The sequence below is a fragment of the Fonsecaea pedrosoi genome (assembly GCF_000835455.1).
Source record: "Fonsecaea pedrosoi CBS 271.37 unplaced genomic scaffold supercont1.7, whole genome shotgun sequence".
NCBI lineage: Eukaryota > Fungi > Ascomycota > Eurotiomycetes > Chaetothyriales > Herpotrichiellaceae > Fonsecaea > Fonsecaea pedrosoi.
Genome location: NW_013550609.1, coordinates 1,277,951 through 1,300,262, shown reverse-complemented (window position 1 = coordinate 1,300,262; position 22,312 = coordinate 1,277,951). Strand labels below are relative to the sequence as shown.

At 53.7% G+C, this 22,312-nt stretch overlaps 10 protein-coding genes across 10 annotated transcripts; 5 read left to right on the top strand and 5 right to left on the bottom strand.

The window, feature by feature from the left end:
* Window positions 1–485: 485 nt before the first annotated feature.
* On the bottom strand, window positions 486–2,078 carry Z517_10527 (uncharacterized protein; the record flags this gene model as incomplete). The annotated part of the gene is made up of 1 exon (XM_013424138.1): window positions 486–2,078. One exon carries the CDS (start codon window positions 2,076–2,078, stop codon window positions 486–488), a length of 1,593 nt encoding a protein of 530 aa, XP_013279592.1.
* A 1,285-nt stretch (window positions 2,079–3,363) lies between these two features.
* On the bottom strand, window positions 3,364–3,960 carry Z517_10526 (uncharacterized protein; the record flags this gene model as incomplete). The annotated part of the gene is made up of 1 exon (XM_013424137.1): window positions 3,364–3,960. The coding sequence occupies one exon, from the start codon at window positions 3,958–3,960 to the stop codon at window positions 3,364–3,366; it is 597 nt and encodes a 198-aa protein (XP_013279591.1).
* A 1,498-nt stretch (window positions 3,961–5,458) lies between these two features.
* Z517_10525 (uncharacterized protein) lies at window positions 5,459–7,994 on the bottom strand (the record flags this gene model as incomplete). Its single annotated transcript, XM_013424136.1, has 4 exons — window positions 5,459–6,511; window positions 6,578–7,689; window positions 7,746–7,769; window positions 7,832–7,994. 4 exons carry the CDS (start codon window positions 7,992–7,994, stop codon window positions 5,459–5,461), a joined length of 2,352 nt encoding a protein of 783 aa, XP_013279590.1.
* A 1,710-nt stretch (window positions 7,995–9,704) lies between these two features.
* Window positions 9,705–10,749, top strand: Z517_10524 (uncharacterized protein; the record flags this gene model as incomplete). Its single annotated transcript, XM_013424135.1, has 2 exons — window positions 9,705–10,436; window positions 10,534–10,749. The coding sequence occupies 2 exons, from the start codon at window positions 9,705–9,707 to the stop codon at window positions 10,747–10,749; spliced, it is 948 nt and encodes a 315-aa protein (XP_013279589.1).
* Window positions 10,750–11,291: 542 nt separating this feature from the next.
* On the top strand, window positions 11,292–13,265 carry Z517_10523 (uncharacterized protein; the record flags this gene model as incomplete). Its single annotated transcript, XM_013424134.1, has 1 exon — window positions 11,292–13,265. The coding sequence occupies one exon, from the start codon at window positions 11,292–11,294 to the stop codon at window positions 13,263–13,265; it is 1,974 nt and encodes a 657-aa protein (XP_013279588.1).
* Window positions 13,266–13,585: 320 nt separating this feature from the next.
* On the bottom strand, window positions 13,586–14,680 carry Z517_10522 (uncharacterized protein; the record flags this gene model as incomplete). Its single annotated transcript, XM_013424133.1, has 2 exons — window positions 13,586–14,504; window positions 14,619–14,680. The coding sequence occupies 2 exons, from the start codon at window positions 14,678–14,680 to the stop codon at window positions 13,586–13,588; spliced, it is 981 nt and encodes a 326-aa protein (XP_013279587.1).
* A 373-nt stretch (window positions 14,681–15,053) lies between these two features.
* On the top strand, window positions 15,054–16,388 carry Z517_10521 (uncharacterized protein; the record flags this gene model as incomplete). The annotated part of the gene is made up of 2 exons (XM_013424132.1): window positions 15,054–15,474; window positions 15,604–16,388. The coding sequence occupies 2 exons, from the start codon at window positions 15,054–15,056 to the stop codon at window positions 16,386–16,388; spliced, it is 1,206 nt and encodes a 401-aa protein (XP_013279586.1).
* Window positions 16,389–17,008: 620 nt separating this feature from the next.
* Window positions 17,009–18,959, bottom strand: Z517_10520 (uncharacterized protein; the record flags this gene model as incomplete). The annotated part of the gene is made up of 6 exons (XM_013424131.1): window positions 17,009–17,763; window positions 17,813–17,918; window positions 18,013–18,335; window positions 18,391–18,462; window positions 18,515–18,724; window positions 18,803–18,959. 6 exons carry the CDS (start codon window positions 18,957–18,959, stop codon window positions 17,009–17,011), a joined length of 1,623 nt encoding a protein of 540 aa, XP_013279585.1.
* A 553-nt stretch (window positions 18,960–19,512) lies between these two features.
* On the top strand, window positions 19,513–19,959 carry Z517_10519 (uncharacterized protein; the record flags this gene model as incomplete). Its single annotated transcript, XM_013424130.1, has 2 exons — window positions 19,513–19,729; window positions 19,784–19,959. The coding sequence occupies 2 exons, from the start codon at window positions 19,513–19,515 to the stop codon at window positions 19,957–19,959; spliced, it is 393 nt and encodes a 130-aa protein (XP_013279584.1).
* A 402-nt stretch (window positions 19,960–20,361) lies between these two features.
* Z517_10518 (uncharacterized protein) lies at window positions 20,362–20,985 on the top strand (the record flags this gene model as incomplete). Its single annotated transcript, XM_013424129.1, has 1 exon — window positions 20,362–20,985. The coding sequence occupies one exon, from the start codon at window positions 20,362–20,364 to the stop codon at window positions 20,983–20,985; it is 624 nt and encodes a 207-aa protein (XP_013279583.1).
* Window positions 20,986–22,312: the final 1,327 nt, after the last annotated feature.

Sequence of the window (22,312 nt, the reverse complement as noted above, 5' to 3'; positions counted from 1 at the left end):
ACCCTGCTTTCCGCACCCTGGCCTGCATCTTCGGTACCTGGCCAACCTGCGTCGGAGACTTTGTGGTGTTGCGAGGTGCGCACTCTGGCACCGCACGACAAAGCCAACCATATGGCAAAGATACATCAGCACAGACTGTTATTCTGATGCATCCTTTTCACAATGTCCTGCTCCGACATACTGGGTACCCCTGTTCTCTGGTGATGCGTGGAGCTGTCAACTTTTAGATTCACGCCACTACAGCCTGTCTCTCGATCCTCCCCCTCGCCCTTGGCCAGTTGACGTCCCGCAAGTCGGGTCCGGCAAATGACTCCGAAGAAAAGGTTCTGCATGGACTGGGACAAATGAAAGACGCTGGGAAAGGCGACAGATGGCTCTCTCTTATGCGAGGCCCCATGTTCCATGTTGGCGGGCCCGAGACATTCAGCTTGTCCGTTCATCTAGGAGTTGACCTCGACCCATACAGAAAGAAGTCAATCACTCGATCAATCAATCGAGCACGACTCCACTGCGTCCAGCACCCTCTGGATCTCTTCTTTGACTTCTTCCAGTGGATCGAGGTCCGGGAGGTTCTCGTCGAAGCAAACATTTGCAGTGTTCTGGCCACCTTCACCGTGTGCCCAAGACGCTGTATCCGCCGCCTGCTGCAACAGCCACCGTGCGCGAAATGGCCTCTGCCGTCGCTGCGCTAGGAGAGACAGAGAAAGCAAGCACCTGGCCCTGATGGCGGTCATCTGCAGGCTCTCCCTCTCTGGCCCCATGCATCGCCAACCCAGGACCTCGTCAAACAGACGCTCGGCCACATCGAGGTCACCAAGTAGCAAATGCGTCTCGGCAAGCCCGCGGACGGCATGGCATACCTCTGGAGACGTGGCTCCTCTAGCGGCTTCCTGGTTTTGCAGCAGCTCGGTGAAGCGGGCCAGAGCTTCTTGTCCGAGGCCTCTGTCGAACAGAGACCAGGCAAGGTATTCAAGGCAATCCAGGGCGTCTGGATGCATTGGTCCAAGCTGCGTCTGCACTACGTCGAGGATGCAGCGGAGAACGATTTCTGACGCCTCGATCATCGGCACCGGAGACCGGATAAACGAACGCGCACTCTGTCCGAAGGGGTTGTCTGGACTGATCAACACTTCTGCGAGCCCGATAATGTATTGGTAGACCCGAAGCCAAAGGGGCACAAAGAGCGGTCCAGAGAATTGAGCAATGAGACGCAGCAACATCGGCTCTCCTCGAAGATTCTGCATGATCAGAACCGGCTTGAGATATGACAAGGCCTTGTCAAACAGCAAGAAAGCTTCCTTCACTCTCTTCGCCTCCAAAGCTCTGCAACCTTTCCTCATCAGTCGCTCGAACATCAGTGCTTCCTCCTGAGACTCTCGGGTGGTGAGAGCTTTCTTGACTGAGCAGACGGCGGAGAAGGTCATGTGGTGACTTCGAACCATTTTCTCCAGTCTATCCGAGTCGAGGGTGGCGGACAAAGCAGGTGATATTGACTGCCAAAGCCGCATAGTCTGCTGAATGCGAGATTGAAAGGTCTGGCCCCCTCGTTGGGTGTCCCTCCATGAGATTGGGACAATGGCACTTTCAACTTCGTCCGAATCTCCCTTTTCCGGGACAGGTGCATCGCATTCGAGTGGACAGTGATCCCCGGACTCTCCCGCAGCCGGGGAATCAACTTCGGTCGCGCTCGCGTTCTTCATCTCCGCAAATTCTAGATCCTTTGACTCGAATGGACTTTCCAGACTAGACGTTGGCGTTATGGGCGCCGCGGTAAATTGAGAGAAGCAACGTGCACTTGGTGGCGAACCGTGGGTTTTGGCCCTCGGCTTCAGCGATAGAGACTGGATCGTCTGAACCCTTGGAGCGACTTTTCGTTTTCTGTTGATTGGAGGACCGCTACGCAGCGTTGTTGGACCAGTGCGCATCTTCGGCCAACGTTGGACATGGCTCCGTACCGTTCTCTCGTAAATATGGCTGGCTGGGTCGCTGGTGCCACTGCCTGAACCAACCCACAGGAAATCCGACCCGAGGGTTTTGTTCTCGTCTGTCGACTCACTCCCAGGAGATGTCATGTCCATTCTTCAAGTCCGATGAATATCCTATTGCACAAGATTGAGGAATGGAGGAAGTCCAGGGTGAAGTTCGCCTTCTCCGCTCCAGACGATGTTCGGGATCTGGCGAAAAGCGGATTGGCCCGCTACACGCACTGTGGCATCATTTGATCCGCCGATTGCTGAGTCAGAGTAAGAGCTATTGAGGTCTATTGCACCATTGGTTCGGGCTGGTGCTGGGACCCTCGCATGGTGACCCCGGACCAAGAAATCCGTGGGCGCGCTTGCGAGGGCATCGATTTGACCTTCCCAATAATATAAAGGAGGAAGCCCATAACCGAGTTGGGATATTTCAGGCGGTCCCAACTGCTCACCATCTTTACGGAAACTATTCCCAAGTTGCGATTGGGTTGCTCCCTTGGACTAGCGCTCGTCCCTTGTGCGGGAAATGGATGAGTTCATGCTGATATCCTAAAGAAGAACAGCATAAAGAGAGCAGACGAAAGGTGTGAACACGGACAAGCTCGCTAAGACCAAACACTATCGAAAGAAAGCTTCGTGAAGTGTGGCATTGACTTGTGTGAAATATGAAGAAGCCCAAGCCATGATTCATCCAATGGGCCAAAGGACCGAGGGAATCCAGGAGACGTTGTCCTGACACAGCCGCGTGGGGACCCGCGTGCATTATCAAACCAGCCAGCCAGCACGACGTTCATCCACCCATTCAGGGATCGGGATCCTGGAGGTCGGCCACTTGCCCTTGAACGGCGTCTATCTTCTTGTACACTGCTAATTGAGCAGACCGAAGTGAGTGCAAGAATAGGTGGAGTGAGTCAAGTTTTCCTATGGACCCCCCTTGCTTGTTGCCAGTCCTGTTCCTCTTTTGTACCTAGTTAAGCCCCTGTTTTGCGATATGTTTGAGCCTCGCGAGGTCCATGTGAGCAAACTCATTCTTCAAACAATCCAGCCCACCATATAGACTCGCTCTCGAATTTCTCGCTAGTTGGCTTTGATGCATGGACAAGGATCAAGTTGGCTCCGAGTTCGGAACAATCATGGCCATATTGTCATTGCTCTGCAACATACAAGACAGGGGGGATTTTTGTGTCTGCACTTTCGGGCCGAGTAGCGTGGCCTGAGTCGGTGAGGCTAGTGTTTCCGGTTCATTGCCTAACCGAAAGAAAGAACAACAGAGAGAAGGATCGGTGGTTCCAGCCCTCTGTACCCATCATCATTCTCTTTACTTTCTGATCATGAGACCCCTTATGGGATGGAGGGTTTGACTGTCCCTCTTTCGCGCTGCTATTTCAGGTCAGAAGTCGGGCAAAAGGTCGAACTGCGCGTTTCCTCCTCGCCCTCCTTCACCGTCAAACCCTTGACTCTGTGCGGAGATGACGGGAGACTGGTCCTGGTGGTGCGCGATCGGGTCTCCAGCGAGATTCAGCGCCGGCAGTGATAGCCACGGATCTTGATGGAAAGGTGCCAATTCCAGAGGAGGTGGGTGGTGCTGATGGTGTTGCTGCCGGTGATGTGGCGAATCGCACATGACCTGTCTCAGGTATTCCGAGTTACTCCAGACGGGACTCGAAGACAGGTCACTGCCTGCGGGCAAGATGATCCGCGATGAAGGCTGCTGGTGATGTCGAGGGTGGCTTTCTTGTTGAGGTTGGTGGAACACAACCTCGAAAGGAGGCGGCGTGGTGAAGTCGCTGCTACTCTGTTGGCTAAACCGATTTCTGAAATGCTGGCGATTGGGAATGGGCGGGATCGAGGCCGTGACTTGGTTGAGCTGGTCGTCGGATACCAAGGGCAGAGCCTGGAGCAGGGCCGACTCGAGCTCGTACAGGCGGCCTTCTAGGACGTCGATGTATCCCTTTACCGGACCTCTGCAGAAGAAGGTTGTCAGCATGTGAAGACTTTGGTGGCACTGGCATTCTATCAATACTCTCCAGACCGAGGAAAAACGACACCTGCTCGGCTGATGACCCGTGAAGGAATCCGTGATTGAAAGAGACGTGCCTCATGAACTGACATACCTTTTCTTTGCGTAGGGAAAGGTGCAAAAGATTCGGAGGGCAGCACATTGCGAACATCCCGACCTTTTCAGGTTTGCTTGTTAGTGATTTCTGGGACAGGCTCAAAAGGGGCACCATCAAGAGACCCCTCCGAATAGGTGTCTTGTGATCTATTCTTGGATTGTGGGTGTCCTTACCTGTTGCCGTCACACTGGTAGAAGACAAGAGTCAGTCAAACAGACATTCCAAAACACCGACAACGACATGGGGAGGAATCCACAGGGAAAGGCGGAAAGGGGGGGGGGGGAGACATGTCCACCTTTTGTCTTTTGAGGCGGCATTGATGACAAGCCAAGCTGGAGCGTCTGCTGGTGTCTGTTGTGGTCGGCGACGATGCCATTGGGGGTTTGTATCCCTTGCTTTATCTATATGACGGGAGTGTTTTTCGATGCAAGGCAAGGCAAGGCAAAGCCAAGCTTTGGTGAATGGATTTTGAGACAAGTTACCGTCGAGATCGAGCCCATGTGTACTTGGTTTGTATGGAGGTGTGGAGGTAATGTGAGAGGCTGAAAGCCATGCTCAAGTATAATTATCAATTATACTATACTATAGAAGTTGAGTCGGAAGATGGAGTGGTGTGTAAGCTTGCCTCTCGCGCGAAAGGCAAGCCTTTGGTTCGGGTTGTCTCGGTTGTCTCGCGCGAGGCTATCCCAACCAACCTTGGTGAGAATCTATGTAATGCACGAGGTATTATGTAAGCGTACATCTGCCAGGCACCCACAGGTATATTATGTGGATGTAGGTACATACTTTGTCAGTATGTGTAGGTGGTCTGATGGGCGATGACAAAGCCTATATTACACGTACATCATATGTACATGGACACCACGTATAGGACCGGCGTATCCTGTCTTGTCCTGCCCTCGCATACCTAACGGGCCTGCTGCCCAGGTGTCCTGTCCTTGTACCTTGTTTGTGCCTTGTACGCCATTACAAGTGATGATATCCATTGGCACCTGGGTACCCAGCCATGTAGGCAGGAAGGTAGGTATGTATGTAGGTATGTAGCAGTAACAGTAGGCAGGTACATACGACGTGAACTTGAATCTGTAGAATCTCAATCTCATAAAAGGCTACCCAGTACTGCCGTGGTAAAATCATCTTGTCTCGTCTCGTCTCGTCTCGTCAAAACCTAGTCTATAGACACAAAGTAGATATATGTATAGTTATAGATACTTGAATATGCACATCATATGTGTTAAGACATTTGCGACAACTGAAAAAAAAAAAACATATCCCCCCTTTCAACTCTCGATGCTCAATGCAAAACACAAAATGACAAACGATGAACCCTCGGCTTCAGACTCGTCCGCAACTAACGTCACCTCCTGGCTAAAAGATCAAATCGGTCGACGAGGCCAGCACGGCCAACCCAACCCCCAAGATCAAGCTGGTCATGCCCGTCGAGGCAAACCTCAGCGACCCGGAACCATTATCCGACGAGCCGTCGCCGCTGCCGCTGCCCTGCGCGGCGTCCTCGCTCGGGTTGTACCCCGTGACATTGGCAATCTCGCCGCCCTGGTACAAGGTCTGGTTGCCGCTCAGGCTGGTCGGGTGATTCGTGCTGCCCGCCACGCACAGCGAGTACTTTTCCTGCCCGTTCAGGCCAAAGGCCTGCTCGGCCACCGTGTTCCACATGGCCGTGACGTTGGTCACGTGCGCGGCCTGGTAAAACAGTCGGCAGTCAGCGGCTTCGTAGACAAACTGCAGCGGCGTCTGCGACTCGTCGTACTGCGCGATGGCGTTGAGGAGGTTGAACTGGACCGCGCCCCCGGGAAACTGCCGGAGCGACAGCGTGGCGGCCTGGTCGGCCAGGTCTTTGAGCGCCGTCTGGTTGGCCGCTTTGATCTCGTCCGGCGAGGCACTCTCGTAAAACGACTGGATTGCTGGGACGAGGTCGTCCAGCGGTAGAACTTGGCACCCCTTGACGCCGCCGATCGCCTGCATCGGCCCGGTCTGTGGGCGACCCCCGGCCACAATTGACTTGACCTTGGCTTGATACTTCAGCAGGTGCAGCAGGATCGTGCACGACGAGGCGCAAAACCCGTCCGTGAAGACGACCATGTTCTCCGAGAGGAAAGGCTGAGGCGCAACATGCGAGTTGTTGGCGTAGCCAGATACGACAATGCCGGCACTGCTTTCATCGAAGTCGGCATTGGAAATGTTCATCTGGGACTGCTGCGTGAACTTGTCACCGTGCACCTGGACCGGTCCGAAATATTCGTCCCAGGACGCAAAGGCTTGACCACTATCGTTGAGCACCGACGTGGCATCGAACGGAGAGAATATACCTGCAAGGACTACCGGGTCGGTGATGTTGGCAATGGCATCCTGCTCTTCGGCCTGTTCAACTAGAGGAGTATAGTATTCTCCGAGGACGTTGGCCTGCAAGTTACGCGGAAAGTTAGAAGACACGGCCACTTCACCACGGTGGAATATTTCATGGCATACCTGATCGTGCGCCCGCATTTGAGCGCCCAAATAAGGCTGAATAGTTGGGAAGAGTTGCTTGAAGATGTCATAGGCCACGAGAATAGTGCCTCCAGGGTTCTGGCTGACATCAATGATGAGATGGGTCTTGTTGGCATCCCGGCATTGTTGTAAGAAATTGGCCAGAGTCTGCTGCGTCGACACCTGGGCGGCCTCGGATATTTCGTGGATGGCCAAAACAGCCACGCCTGGTTCATGATCCAAAAAGTAGCCGGAGAGCGTGCCGTCGTCATTGATGGCCACGGCTGAAGGGTACAACGGGTACAGGGAAGAAGGATCGGGAACCGTCGTCTCGGTAGGCTCGGCGGGAGAGGCCGAAGACGAGCTCGCTGATGCCTTGGCCTTGACGGTGGGATCACAGAAAGCCTGGTAGAAACTCTTGCCGTCGACCACGTTGGTAAAGTCCTGGTTACTAGCTGCGACGATGGCGAAGGTTGCTTGGGTCCCATTCTTGAACTCGACCGCAATCGACGAGCCTGAATATCGACTGAGCGATGGGGCACTGAACTCACCATTCGAGGTTCCTGGGGCGAAGATGGTGACGAAGAGACGGTTGTACAAAGCGTCCAAGTCCTGATGCGTCAAGGTGCCGTTGAAAGCCTGTTCACTTAGCCAGGAAACCACCTCAGTCCCGTTGATCTTGACAATGGGAGAAGGCGTCCATCCTCCTGCTCCGCCCAGGGATTGGGCTATCACGTCCGCGGCCGCGTAGATTTCTGGCAGCTGTTTGCCATCGGTCGACATGGAATAGAGGGGTAGGTCCTGGACGCCATACTGGAAGACCGAGTAGGCATCTGGCACGTAGGTCAAGTGCCCATCGCGCACCGAAGTGATCAAATCGACTAGTTGGGTTTCGAAATCGATTTCTCGCGTGATGGTTCCATCTTGCACCTTGTTGGTGAGATCCTCCAGTCCTGCCACCAGGTCGACAGGAGGGAAGGGCCAGTCTGCTGGTGGATCCTTGAGCCAGCCCAGCGTACTTTGCCACTGTACCAAAGCCTTCAGGCCCGTGAGGACAGCAAGTGTATCCTCTTTCACCAACGGAACGGATTGTGAACACGCGTAGGCCACATCTATTCCCAGCCATCAGACACGAGTAGGAATAGCCAGGTGGGACGTCTCAACAAACCTGGAGGCATGGGGAAAGAAACCGCTTTCAATGCTGTCAGTAATTGCCAAAGCCATGTGTCGCGTTCTGAAGATGGAGGGCTTTACCTGTGGGATGCGCCGCCATATACTGGCTTGAAAGTGCGCTCACTTGAGCACATGGCTCGTCAAGGGTTGCCGTGGCGGTAGATGATGGTGTGCCGGACTGAGACTCCACTGCCACCGTGAGTGCAAGCACGCACAAGGCGTGGAGAGCAGACGTCGAAAGCATGGTAAGACCTGGGAGCGAGTGCAGTCAGGATGCTCAAGACGGTATCCCATGTCGTAGCCCCTTCTTTATATGCTGGTCGATATGCTGGGGGCACATCTCACCTACAGTCTCCGCCGCGAATCGAGAACCACAAAAGGGTCCTGATACCACGCAATCAATCACGCCTCCTGTCGTTGACGCGCCAGCGATCTCTTCCGCTTCACCATCTAGTGTACGCCATGTCAAAGGCTGAACGGTCTGTCGATGCTGACCAGATCCACAGCCTCGATCCTTTGGTCCTTTGCCTAGTATGTGAACAGAGTTAGAGCCATAACGACGGCAAACGCTGGTTCAGCCGCAAGATTTGGTCGACGAATTGAAACGAGGGCCGTTTGACTCCGTTGCGGCACCTTGACTGACAAGGGATATGTTCTGACCCCCGACTATACCCACGGTCCAGTCCGGAAAGCCGCAAATACCTAAATTGGCCCTCTTAGCCACAGAGGAGACACGGTCGTTTCGCGCAGGATGGACGGACGAGGACGAGGATGAGGCGCTGAGCCTCCTCACCAGCCACAGGCCGGACATATGGCTATACCGAACACAACTTCTTGACCATTCACCACCTAGGGGATCCACCTTGGGCGGGCAATTTCCAAAGACACGCCCTGAGAGGACCACCGCCTCTCAGATCCTCCGATGGGGTCGCTATACAACGTGGCAAATGTAAGTACTCTTATGGAGTTTGGTCAAGCGGGACTCTGCATATGTTATGACGAGGCATAAGCACTGATGCGAATGGCGTTATGAGAGTCTCATGGTTGAAGATGTGGTTGGTTTCCATCGCATGCAGGCTCCAGAGATGCGTACCTGTAGCACGCCAACGTGGATAGTCTCGTGTCCTCTTGTCTGTTTGTCGACTATCATACGAGGTCTGTCACACCAAGCGCTGAGCGCAAACGCTCCGTTCGCTAGATCCAACAACAATAACGTGTACGAATATTCCTTGCGAAATCTGTGTCCCGTTCAAGCTTGTGGATTAGATCTGCTGAGTCACCAACCAAAGGTCCCGCGCTGCGGACCCCTGTTCTAGGTGGAATCCTTCTTCCTAGTACCGAGTGGGTGCCGAGTAGAAACAGACCTTTGCTGACGGATCGGGGCAATGTGATAACCTGTCTGGGACTAGTTGTGGTTTCGATCGTCCACAGGAAATTTCAGAGGGGAGGCCATTAATATTGCTCTGGTGGGCGTCAACGCTCTGGAGGCCAATGAACCAAGTCCCAATACTCGGTAGCCACACTGTGATACCGAGCATGTAATGTACCAACAAACTGGTAAGTGATAGTCTTGGTTCAGGATCACAGAAGGATTTGCTCTTTCGTCAGGTCATGCGCCCCTCCGTCGAATAAAAAGTCCAGCAACGGTTGGGGGCCGAGACAAAAACCGTCCCAGCTGAAGGCGAAAACAATGGTTTGGGGGCCAGAATCCAGTCGACTGATGCAAGAGACGTCTTATCCTTCAGGCCACACAGGCCTCTCTTCCTTCACTGTGAGAAGCTCTCAGTATAATATAAGCATAAATCCTCCAACAATCAGGTGGCTTCAGGTACCGTCATCTCATCGTCGGGTGCTTCTCATTCCAGTGACCTCGAGTTGTGCAGTCGGTAAATTGCTCGTTTGATTCGTTTCCGTCTCCGAAACACTTTCCGCATATCCACGCACCCAGGGAAGGATGGCGTACAACCAGAATCCAGGGGGGCAATACTACCCCCAACAACAATATGGCGCAAATAGTAAGGAGAAAATGAGTCTGACTTCTTCCCCTTCAACACAGCTGATCGTGAAAGCTCCGTATCAAGACCAGGGCCAATACCAAAATCAATACCAGAATCAATACCAGCAGGCACAGCAATATCCACCTCAGCACCACCAGCAACAACAGCAACAACCACCACATCATGGCCCCCAGGGAGCGCCAACAACAGCAGCAGGGTCTTTTGATCAAAGCTGGCATCCCACAGCGGATGGGATCTCATATTCCATCACTAACCGTGACACGAATGCCATGTTGAACGTGCGCCTACCCCAAGGTGCCGTCATCAAGTCCAAGCCCGGGGCCATGATCCAAATGTCTCCTACCGTCGTGCTCCAGGGAAAAGTCAAGTTCAGCATGAAGAAGATGTTCACGGGCGGGGAAATGAATGAATCCACCTTCACTGGCCCTGGAGAGGTATCTCTGGCACCTACCTTGTTTGGTGATATCACGGCCATTCCTGTTCGCGGAGATGAGGGCTGGAATCTCGGCAAGGATGCTTTTCTGGCCTGCACGAGTGGAGTTGTGAAGGACACCAAGAGCCAGGGTCTCGGAAAGGCTTTCTTCAGTGGGGAAGACTTGTTCATCTACCGCATCTCTGGCCAGGGGACACTCTGGGTCACGTCCTTTGGTGCTATTGTCACCCGAGATGTAAGTGGATCCGATCCATACTCTTGATATTCGTCCCATCTGGGCCTGTGTCCTTCGGTGATCCTCTTTTACAACACTCGTCTAACGAATGCAACAGCTTCAAGCCAACGAACAACACATTGTTGATAACGGTCATCTTGTCGCATGGAACTGTCGATATGCCATTGAAAAGGCCGGCAAAGGAGGTATTCACAGCGTGACGACCGGCGAGGGTCTTGTTTGTCGATTTACAGGGCCTGGTAGGATTTACATCCAGACCCGGAACCAGGACGAATTTGGGGACTGGGTATCTTCGCGGACACAGAGTGGTTGATTCCGACCGGCGTTAGACTGGTGACTGCCAGTCTCTGCAGCCATCAATAGGACAGTATGCTGAAACAAAGGCGGAGTCCGTAGCATACAGCCGCATGGTTTAACTTCCCCTGCACAGGGTTGCTTGTTAGTTGCACCACCCACCTCAGCTGATGCCTCTTTCCTAAGTCGAACGCAATTGGTAGTTGGGTGATAACAGGGAATTAAGAAGAGCCAGGCATCCACCGACGGGATGGATTGAGTGAGTAGCAACTATTGTAGACAGGTGCGAGACAGCGAGGACCAGGGAGGATGAAGAATTGATTCACGTGATTACGTGCCACGACTGCGCTAAATGTACAAAATGCTTGTCCGTTGCTATCTCCACGTGATTCACTTTTCCGTATCAACACGTGGCGGGAAATTCAACGTCATTTTGGCACATTTCAACTCCCCGTCGCAGTTCTGTAGCTTTTTTCTGTCGCTCTCGCGTGCGCCTCTTGTCCCCCCTCCTTGCTCGCCTGTAGCCTCCGTCCCCGGTGGAAGCCAGCCTTGTCTCGCAATATGTTGGACGCCTTTGAGATCCTGACGACCTCTGGTGTTGTCTTATGGTCGAGATCCTCCTCGAAAATTGGCGCAGCCGCGGTCAACAGTTTGATCAACGATGTCTTCATCGAAGAGAAAGTCCGCCCGACCGCCACCAGCTCCAACAATCCCACGTACAGACACGACAAGTACACCTTAAAATACACACTGGTCAAGGACCTGGGTTTGATCTTTGTGGCCGTCTACCAGTCCCTCCTTCATCTTACCTGGGTGGACAAATTACTCGACGACATTCAGACCATCTTTGTCGAAGTCTATAGGGGCCAGCTAGAGGAGCTCGATTATGCTGCTCTGAAATATCCCTTCGATCCGTATTTTGACGAAGAGATGCGTCGGTTGGATGAAAGCATGGGCGGGGCTATCACCAGGGAGCCAAGCCACGTTGAATTGCCGCTGGAAGGAAAGAAAACAAGTGCTGAAGGGGGGGACACTGGAGGACCACCACCGCCAGAAACACCGTCGTCTGCCCAGGCACAGCGCAAAGCTGTGCCAGTGACCAACGCAGACTCTCTCCAGAACACTCCCGTCCACTCTCCCGATACATCCCGTCCAACCACTCCTCTTCCCGGCATTGCGCCACACCTCTTGACGGAAAACGGCAGACCGCAGAGTCGAGGCTCTCGTAGAGCAAGGAAGGCCGCGCACGTTACTGCTTCTGCAAATGTTTCGAGTGGAGACGAAGCTCGAAAATCCAAACCCACCAAAACCAGCGCGAAGAAGGGTCGAGTTTGGGGTCCTGACGGGATTGCCGATGTGGAAGATGATGTGAAGCTCGACTACTCGGCTGCTGATGCTGGCACCAATGGCAACGCAGGGATGAGGTCTCCGCTACCTGAAACCATTTCACAAGAGAGTTGGGGCACGAAGAATAAACAAGGCCAATTTGTGCTTAAAGATCTGGGGGATGAAGTGAACAATATCCTCAAATTGGCAGACGCCAACAAGAGCGAGATCAACGGGTCTGGAAAATCGACCTTTGGAGCAATTTCGGGATATTTCAGGAATATCGTGGGCGGGAAGACATTGACTAAAGAAGATCTTGAGAAACCTCTGAGGTCGATGGAAGAACACCTGATCAACAAGAACGTCGCTCGCGACGCAGCTATTCGATTGTGTCAAGGGGTGGAGGCTGAAATGGTAGGGAAGAAGACGGGAGCATTCGAGTCAATCGATGCTGCGTTACGACCCGCGTTGGAAAACTCACTCAGGAAGATCCTCACGCCACGATCGTCATTGGACCTGCTCCAACAGATCGAGTCGGTCGCGAATCCCACGGGGGTAAAGGCTCAACCCCGTCCATTCGTCATCACCATCCTGGGGGTGAATGGCGTTGGGAAATCCACCAATCTGTCCAAACTCTGCTACTTTCTCCTGCAAAACAACTATCGCGTCTTGATTGCCGCAGGTGACACATTTAGGTCCGGTGCCGTGGAACAGCTGAACGTCCATGTGCGCAATTTGAGGGAGCTCACCGCCCGCGAAGGACTCGGCGCAGTCAGCATCTATGAACGAGGCTATGGCAAAGATGCGGCAAATGTGGCCAGAGATGCGGTAACTTTCGCCAAAGAAAACGACTACCAAGTCGTGCTTATCGACACCGCCGGGCGAGCCCATACCAACACACAACTCATGGCGGCGCTGGAGAAACTGGTGGACTTTGCGAAACCTGACTTGATCCTCCAAGTTGCGGAGGCATTGGTCGGCAATGACTCGGTAGGCCAGGCGCAGAATTTCACCCGGGCGCTAGGTAAGAACCGCAAGCTCGATGGGTTCATCGTCTCCAAGGTTGACACGGTTGGATCTGGGATCGGGACAATGATCAGCCTTGTGCATGCGACTTCGGTGCCAGTTCAGTTTATTGGCGTGGGTCAGCATTACGGGGATTTGCGCCAGTTGTCAGTCCCATGGGCGGTGAATATGCTGATGAACTAGATTTGACAAAGAGCGAGATGAGTGATGATCAAAGCGGCCATTGTCCGGCCCGCGGCCCGGAATATCGCAGTGCAAGTTTCTGAAAATACGAGGCACGAGTCTGGCGGTGTTGCAATATCGGATGGCTATGTGAGAGGGCCTCTGGGTTTGGATTCGAGGTAAGAATCCCTGGCCTCATCAGCCTTTCTCAGGGGATATTGCGGAGGTGGTCATGGATAGAGAGCCCCGGGATAGGAGATATGGTGCCTCTCCTAAAAATCCCGCAGATCAAGTCAGATCAAAACAGAAAAATCTGCGGAAAAAAAGACATTTCTTCATCTCTAGTCCGTCTTGCTTTTCTGTCGTTTTCGGAAACACACACTGGCGACGCCCTGGCCCTTTTGCCCTCCAAACTCGAACACGGGGTACTTTATCGTGTCGTACACCTCGAACACGGCCCTCTCGCTGCTCTCTGTATCTGCAGCGGTGGAGTCGGTGTTTCCTGCTCTTCCTCCTGAGGACGAGCCCGTGAACCACGCCACAACCTCCGCCTCGGTCCAATTGCAGCTCGTGACGAGCAGGTAGCCTCCTGGTCTGACCAGGGCCAGGACCCTGGAGGGGTAGAGTTCGCAGATGCGTCTTTGGCGCGCGTTCGGGTCCGGGTCCGGGTCCGAGACGGTGGCCGAGGAGAGCGAGATGGCGTCAAAGGTGCCCTTATCGAGGACGAGGTCGAAGCCCGCGTCGCGCGCGGGCCACCAGGGCTGCGTGGTAGCCGAGTCGTGGATGATGTCGAAGACGTGGAAGTCCAGATCGGCCATGTCGGAGGGAATTGTCGTCATCGTTGTCGAAGCGTACTGTGCGCGCAGCTTCCGCGCCAGCTCGACGCTCTGGCTCGAGTAGTCGACGCCGACCATGCGGCCCGTGTAGTGTCCGTGGAGGCGCAGCGCGAACAGGGCGCTGCCGTTGCCTGTGCCCAGGTCCAGCACCGACGGACCATCCCTAATACTGCCACTACCCCGATCGCTTGAATCTTGATCGACCAATGATCCCGTATAGTTCGGCGACAGCGGGAACGTTGTCGAGGTTAGAAACGCCAGTGTCTTGGCCGGAGCGTCGACGTCGTCGAACCATGACTCCAGCTCGACCGGATCGGGGGGTTGCTCGGCCCCGTCATCAGAATCACTGCCATCGCCATCCTCCTCTTCGTCGTCTTCAGATCGAGCACCGTTTTCCAGATCGTTCCGGTAGTATTCGTCCCAGCTGTTATCGGCGACATGCCCCGTGTTAGTCCACGGTACTGTGCAACAGAACGGGATCTCTCCTCCCTGGTTCTGGGTGAAGGGTTGTTTGGCAGGGCGAGAGAGACGCACTCACTACTCCTTTGTGCCTAGTTCGCTTGGTTCCAGGTGAGCGGGATGGGATTTTTCTGCAGACATTGTTTGGAGCACAGGGTGTGCCTAGGATATGAGGGGTTGTTCCAAAGACACAAAAGTGGGATCCAGAAAATTGTGTTGTACGACGGGCAATAACTTGAGAATCTGTACCTCGTGAAACTTGTATATGGAACCAAAGAAAGATTTACACAGTCCAGTCTGCCACTGCCTTTTTTTTTTCCCCAAATCCGCCCTAACCCACTCGCCCAATGGGGCGGATCTAAAAATGCCCCGCGTCTCAGCCTTGCATGTCAACTTTTTTGACAATCAAGTCGGTTCCGAATAGTTTGTGTAACCCAGCGACTTTTATTTTGTTTTGGGTGCTCGTGTCTATGCTGTGGTCAAAGATAGCATTCTCTACCTCCTTACCAACACCATGTTCACATCCCGCATCACCACGCCCATCCCCGCCAATCCACAGTACGAAGACATCTTCTCGTCGGCCCTCGCGACCCTCTTCACCGACGACACGCAGACCAGCCACGGCGTCCCCGGCGGCCATGTGAGCTACCACTCGCCCAGGTTCGGGAAGATCGACCTGCGGATACCCCAGCACCCGGCCGCCGAGGAAGGCCGCACGCTCTTCGCGCACTACCTGTGGAATGCGGGCGTGATCATGGCCGAGGGGCTGGAGAGGGCCAGTTCTTCCGGCACAAAGGGTGAAACAGATCAGGCACCACCACCGCCGCCGCACCACCAGCAGCAGCAGGACGGAAGTGACGAAGAGCAAAAGTCGGAGGAATGGCAGAAGAGATATTGGGATGTGAGGGGGACCAAGGTTCTCGAGTTGGGCGCTGGTACGTGAGAGAGAGACACAGAAAGAGAACACAAATCATTTTTGACTTGACGTACGTCAATCATTAGAAGATGCTGGGGAAGCAAGCAAAAAAAAGTATATAGGACGCCGGCTCACATGCGAAAGTCAGGGACGGCGTTGCCATCCATCGTTGCTGCGCTCTCTGGCGCACGCTCAGCGACCATCACCGACCACCCGTCGTCGCCCGCTCTGACCACCGGCGCCATCGAGCAAAACGTCCGTAGGAACCTTGTCGAACGAGTCAACCCGCCAGAAACGGCGGATGCGGACGCCGAACCCTCCCCTTCACCGTCGCCATCGCACCCGTCCACGGCAACAGTTACACAAACCCCGAGTTCCACAGCAATCGACATCTTCGGTTACACGTGGGGCACGGCGACGATGTACACGCCGACGCAATACGGCAAGCCTGCCGATCCACAACCCGGAGATTTCGACCGCATCATCATCGCCGACTGCCTGTGGATGCCGTCCCAGCACGTCAACCTCGTCAAGACGATCCTGCGCTATCTGCACCGGCAAGAGCAGCAGGCGTCGGGTCCAGCGCCCCAGGGCCCCCCCATCGAGAGTTGCGCCTTGGTTGTCGCCGGCTTCCACACCGGTCGCGAGATTGTGCGGCATTTCTTCGAGGTGGCCACCGGGGACTATCGACTCCCAGAGGAAGAGGAGGACGCGAGAGAGAATGACACCCGCGGCGAGGACAAGGACAAGAACGACCAAGACGGCGACGGAGAAGCCGAGGTGGCCAAAGAGGTTCAGGGCCGTCTCCGCGCCGCAGAAATCTTCGAGATCGACGTCAACGGCCTCCGCAGACCCTGGGAACCTCTCAGGCCAGGCGAGAATAAAGATCAGGCCAAGCGGTGGTGTGTCGTGGCCGTGCTGGTGAGAAGATGAGAGCATGACACTCGTACGGCTGGCCATAGAAGCCTTGGGTCAAAGAACAGGTTTGGTGCTCTTCCTGGACAGACCAGGTTTTGTACAAGCTCACGGGCCAGATGGTGGGACTCGGGCGCTTGATGCGTCCAGAAACCCTTGCAGTTCCACGGAAATCGTAACGAGGAGGAAGCTTCTGTTTGTCTTCGCCATACATCTACACCCGCTAATTATTTCATGCATTGCAAGTGCCAGTCCCGCAGTCATCTGCACCTCCTCTGTGCCGTGTTGATGACCCATTCTCCCTAGCAACATATCTTTGCGTGCTGCAGTAGCTCATGCCTGTTGTTTGCAGAGGAAAGAAAATCATGATCCGTCGTCTATGCCCCCGTGCCATATCGCACAACCCTTCTCGAATCAGAAGTTGGTGGTCACGACACCTTTGATCTGCGGAAAATCCCCTGTACGGCCGACTTGCCCTCGGAGCCCGCATATCCCTCTTAGACAGTTATTGGAAAGCTGCTGCTGCTGAGTACCTCCGCCCCTGAATTTCGCCCACCCAAAATTCATTTTGTCATCACAGATTCCTGATTTTCCCCCAAGCGCCACGTGAATCGAAATACCATATCTGTAAGACAAGCTTATTGCGAAGGGCCACGAAATGAAGGGCGCCGAGCCCAATCAATGACAATTTGCCCCGGGGCATAGAACATCCGATCTTCGCGTTGCCGGGGGCCCTTCTGAGAAAGATCCACGGATGAAGAATTGGATGCCCTCGAGACCTTGGGAGGGGGCTCGTCCTCGTCATCATCGCTCAAAGTCAGATCAATGACTTCGCGGGGTCTTTTCTTCGTCTGTGCTGACGGTTTAGACCCTGAAGGAGCCGTTGATACTTCGCGAGACGATAATGGCGGGGTCTTGACGCTATGCGGTGTCAGTGTTTCAATGTTCGAGGGTCGAAAGCTGGGTCCGACTCTGAGCTCCACTAAATCGCCGTCGTCGTCGCCATCGTTGTTGTCATCGTCACCATCATCATCCTCCGATGGGGTGGGGTTAGATCTGCGAGAAGAAGTTTCGTTTTCGTTCTGGATATGCCATCTCCCGTCCGGATCGACGTTGACGGCCTCTACACTCCTAGGCGTTAGGTTCAGAATGTCGTTTACATACTGATCCAGAGCCAGTTGTTCCCATGGCACAGCCTTGTTGCAGATAGGGCATGTCCACGTGGGTGCTTGTTCCTGGAGTTGGAGATACAGGGCTGCATCGAAGCATTGGACATGATTACAGCCGATGCCACGACATGGCGTCGTGATGCGTGTGTAACCGACAGGGTCTTTCAACGAAAGAACCATCGACGTAGCCACGATTTCATCGGGGTCTTCGGCTTTCCGGCGCACTAGATTCCCGTAAGCTCCCAAACCAATGTGATGCCAAAGTGAACTCACTCTCCCGAATCACTTGATCTTTGGTGATCACGCGGCCTCGCCTGATATCGGCGACCATTGTGTCAATCGACTTTTGCACGACCAGATTGACCACGAGGTAGAATTTCTGTGGGGGTGATTTGTCCTGTTTAGTATGGATAGTTCTTGATGTGAGATCGGACACAAATGAAGCAGAGGGGATTACGAATCAGTGGGCGCACCTTTATGGTCAAAGCGTAGATCATGTCGACCGAATTGGGATAATTGGCGGGCTTTTTCTTGATGAAGCTCGTAATATCCACAGGTCTGGTCGTTCCAGGTCGGTTTTTCAATCCTTTCAGATTGGCCTTGATATCAGTACCGTTACATTTGAGCTCCACGTTGTGAGGAAACTCAATATCACAAGTTGCTCTCTGAACAGGCCCGGTATTCTCAGAAGTGCAAAAGACCATGATGCGATATGATGGATCCTTATGCAGCGTATCGAGAGTATCTTGGGACACCATCACTATGAGCTTGGCTGTATCTCTGGTCGACTCTCGGGCTAAGTTCTCGTCAGCGGGTGCGGCGCACCGAGCGGAGAGAGTGTCATGAGCTACCTTTGCACTCCCACAGTCGGGTGATCTGTCTGTGAACCTTGTAGAAAGGTGAACTTCTCCAGATGAATTGGGCTGATTTCCGTCAGCGCGCGTCCTTTTTCTCGGATAGAGTCGCCTCCTGTACCTTGACCTAACGTTGCGGTAGAAGGCATGTAGTAGTTGTTGTGAGCACTCGGTGAGGAAAACTGAGGGGAGGCTGAAGAGGCGGGAGAGTCGTTCGAGTAATGCGGATTGTATGAGTTGCCGTTTTGATACGAATGAGGAACGCCCCTGATCGTGTTGCGTATTCGATTCAGCGCGACCATGTCAGCTGCATTGCGCATTTTCTCGATATCTGTGTAGATATGGAGGTCAGGATACAGTAGAGGAAGAGCAGTGGGAGCGCGGTGGGGGAGAGGGCAAGTTGGCATACAGGCTATTGTTCTGATTTGGAGTTCACTTTTGACTCCAGACAAGGGCAGGCCTTCGCTGCGCAGTACATTCTTCAACTTCTCAACAGTAAGGGTTTTTACTTGGGCAATCAACGCTTGCACATTATCCTGTGCTTGGGCAGGCATGTAACCCGCCATGGTGCCTGCCATGGTTTGGCGGCGTCCTTCTCTTCTTTTTTTTGTTCTTCTCCTTTACAAGATGATCGAACAGACAGCAAGGATGGAAATCGGGTGAGGCTATCGGTGGCAACGACGTCGAAACAACATGGTCGGAACCGAGGGCGAGGGCGAACTTGCGCGCGCAGTCGCAACCTCTTTCGTGGACAGGGGTCTAAGGCTGCCAGCGAGTGGCCCAGCGGAAGGGAAGCGAGAATAGAGTGATCAACAAGGACAGATGGTGAAGGTTGGGCTACATTTCCCCCCTCCAACAAAGAAGTCTACAAAGGTGTGAGGTTGCTGCCGTCGCCGAGTCGTTAAGACGCCGCAGTCACTGGTTGGATTTCCGATGAATGGATCGCGAATCGGCGCAACCCCGGCAGATTTTGGACCTGCGGAAAAATGTCCCACTGAATTTCTCTTTGTCCTGCTTGCCTCTCAGCCTCTTACCCACCGTGCCCGCACACAATCAACACTCGTTTCCACCGTGTGTCTGTCTTCTCGACTTGCTATATTTTCCCTTCCAACGCACGCTATGGCCAAATCCGCCCGGGCCTCCGTGGTCAAGAAGAATCACCGCAATCTTCGCGCAAAGGTGTATGGTCCTGCGTCAGATGCTCGTACTGCTAGATTGTCTGCAAAACTCCAAGAGTTGGCAGCAAAACCCAAACCAGAGTCTGAAAAGGCCATGGACGTGGATGACAACGCCGAACAGACTACGGGAGATGAGTCTCGCAACGCCCAGTCTGAGGGTATGTTCATTCAATCTTCCACAAACACAAACCACCACTGACCGGATCCCGCAGTAATGGACGTCGATGGACCAGGAGCTGTCACCAAGCCGGCAAAGTCGTCTCCGTCTCGGAGTCAAGCCAATCGCAAGACCCACAAAGTCTCCAAGAGGAAATCCAAAAACTCTGTCGTTTTCGCCTCGGAAATCGCGAGGAAGAACAAGATGGCCAGGAAGAAGACCAAACGATGAAGACGAGAAGAGAGTCGGATTGCGGTTTCCCCACCGCGGAGAAGCGATGGCTGGCCAAACCCTCGGTGCTGTACCGGCATAGAGCTGCTCTGTGCTTTCCCCTCCGACTCCTGGCTGGACCGCCGCGCCTGCCATTCAGTAAGCAGTCCAGTTGTTCTACCTGCGGTCAACTACCTCAGACTCTCCGCAAATCGGTCAGATCGGTTCAGGATACACATCGACATCAGCCACCCATCGTTCGGCTTGAGACTCATCGTTAGGAAACAGAATCTTACGGTCTATCTTTCAGCATCGGAAGACTAGGAAGCGCCCATTTGCCCGCCGCCATCTCGTTGCTTGGCCTTGTGGATTTGGCTTTTTTCCCAGCGCACGCTCTTTGAACAAAGACTATACAGCCCCGAAATGGACGACCTCCCCATTCTTCCCCGTCGCACTCCAATTGATTCAATGGGCTACTTGAACTATCCCGCGGAAATACTGAACCAGATCTATCGCATGGTCTTGGTTGATAAACGCCAGATTCTCTGCTTCCTCTGCTCCACAGATCCCGCCTTTCAGGCGATTGTTCTGAAACACGCTGTTGATTGGCCTCCAGGCTTGCACATCGGCGTGTTGGACTGGACCCATCTGTTCGACGAGCGATATTTCGTCACCAGCTCAGGTCTTTCGACGCAGTTTCTCCGTGTATGCAAGAAAATATGGAGAGAAGGGAGCAGTGTGCTCTATGGAAATCTGAAGATTGCTATGCGATGGACGCCCACACTAGATCCTTGCCTGGACTCTTTTTTCAAACACAACATTCAATACGTTCTCGCATGGGCTGATGTTGTATATCCTTCCAGCTGCGAGCTATGGCCCACGCTTAGCAAAAGTTGGAAACCGTTCGACCTTCTGCACTGGGGTTTTGCCCATCCCACCGAAAGTTGGGAAACGGACAGATCAACGCTGAGACGGATGCGCGAGCAGAGATTGTCAGAGACGGGCAGGAGAGGACAGCGAGCCAGGATCAGATCGGCCAACTTTTAAACGGGCTGGGTGGCGGTTGTCACGGTCGGAGGCACTCCTCCATGTTTTGGGGGTATTTTCCCGCGTTACTATAGTGTCTCATGTGCATTTGAGACGATGATCTCTAGTCTTTGAAGGATTCACTGCCGGCATTTTATGAGCTACCTAAACGCAAGCAACACAAAGTGTTGGCTAGCTCTATCACCAGTTTTTGTGATGTTGTTTATACCACCCTCGGCTATGAGACTAGTAGGTGTGCATCGAGATACATAAGTAAGGGGCGTATACTGGGCAGGTCGGGCAGTATAATAGGTGGTACCTACCTAGTTTGCATGCTTGCCTAGGTACATGGGTAGGTAAGTTTGGGTTGTGACTGCCGTGGCTCAACAGCGTGGGACCTTCTTTGGTGGTAGCGGGCCAAGCCTTTTAGCGTCCCAAGAGACTTCTTTTGGGGTTTCTTTCCCGGTGCATATTTCAACCTCCTCTGCCTGCTCTGCATATGTAGTTCTGGCTCGACAACCATAATTCTCTCCAGATTCTCTCCACGATCCTGCAACACACCAGTGTGGGACGATTGCTTTTCGCTATACAGAAGCAGAGGAGAGCCGTGACGCGCTTGACAAGTATGAAACATCTATCTGCAAAGTCAACAGTGTCATTCCCTAGTTGGGACCCCATTAGCTACCAAGGCTCGACACACGCACCGCCCGACCATGTCGACAGTAGCACGTGCTTGCGTGGCCACATTACCCTCGCGGTGAGTGCCAGCGCTATCTGCCTTGCAAGCGGGCAACCCCGCAGCTGAATCCCTCTTGTGGTCCCCTACATCCGGGTTAGAGGCAACGAGATGGCGCTGGTAGAGCAACTTTGTATTGGCAGCCGTAATAGGACAATTTGCGTGATTGAGCCGCTCATCCGCTCCAGGGCCGGTTGATATTAAACGAGTCCAACCAAAGTGGCAAGTGGCCACTTCTGGAGCGGCCCGTTGATGGCCAAATACTCGTATATGCGGCAGGCTGAGAAAGGATTGGGGGATTTGCAGCTGACCGCTGTCCTGGTCGGTATTTTTGCTGATTAGCTCATCCAATCATTACAAGATTTCACGGGCAGTTCGTATTGTACGCATCAAGAGCTTGCCATCTACGGCTGCTTATCGCTTGCGCCGCGAAGCCGTCACTGGCTGAACTGCCACCCATGACACCTCAACCATTTTTCATTCGCCAGCATCTCTCAATGTGTGGGGGCTGTACTCACTTATTGGGCAGGGATACGGCATCACCAACTACCTACCAGTTCGGCCTCGCTTAACCAGCAGCTACCCATGCATGTATTATTGACGTGGTTGCTG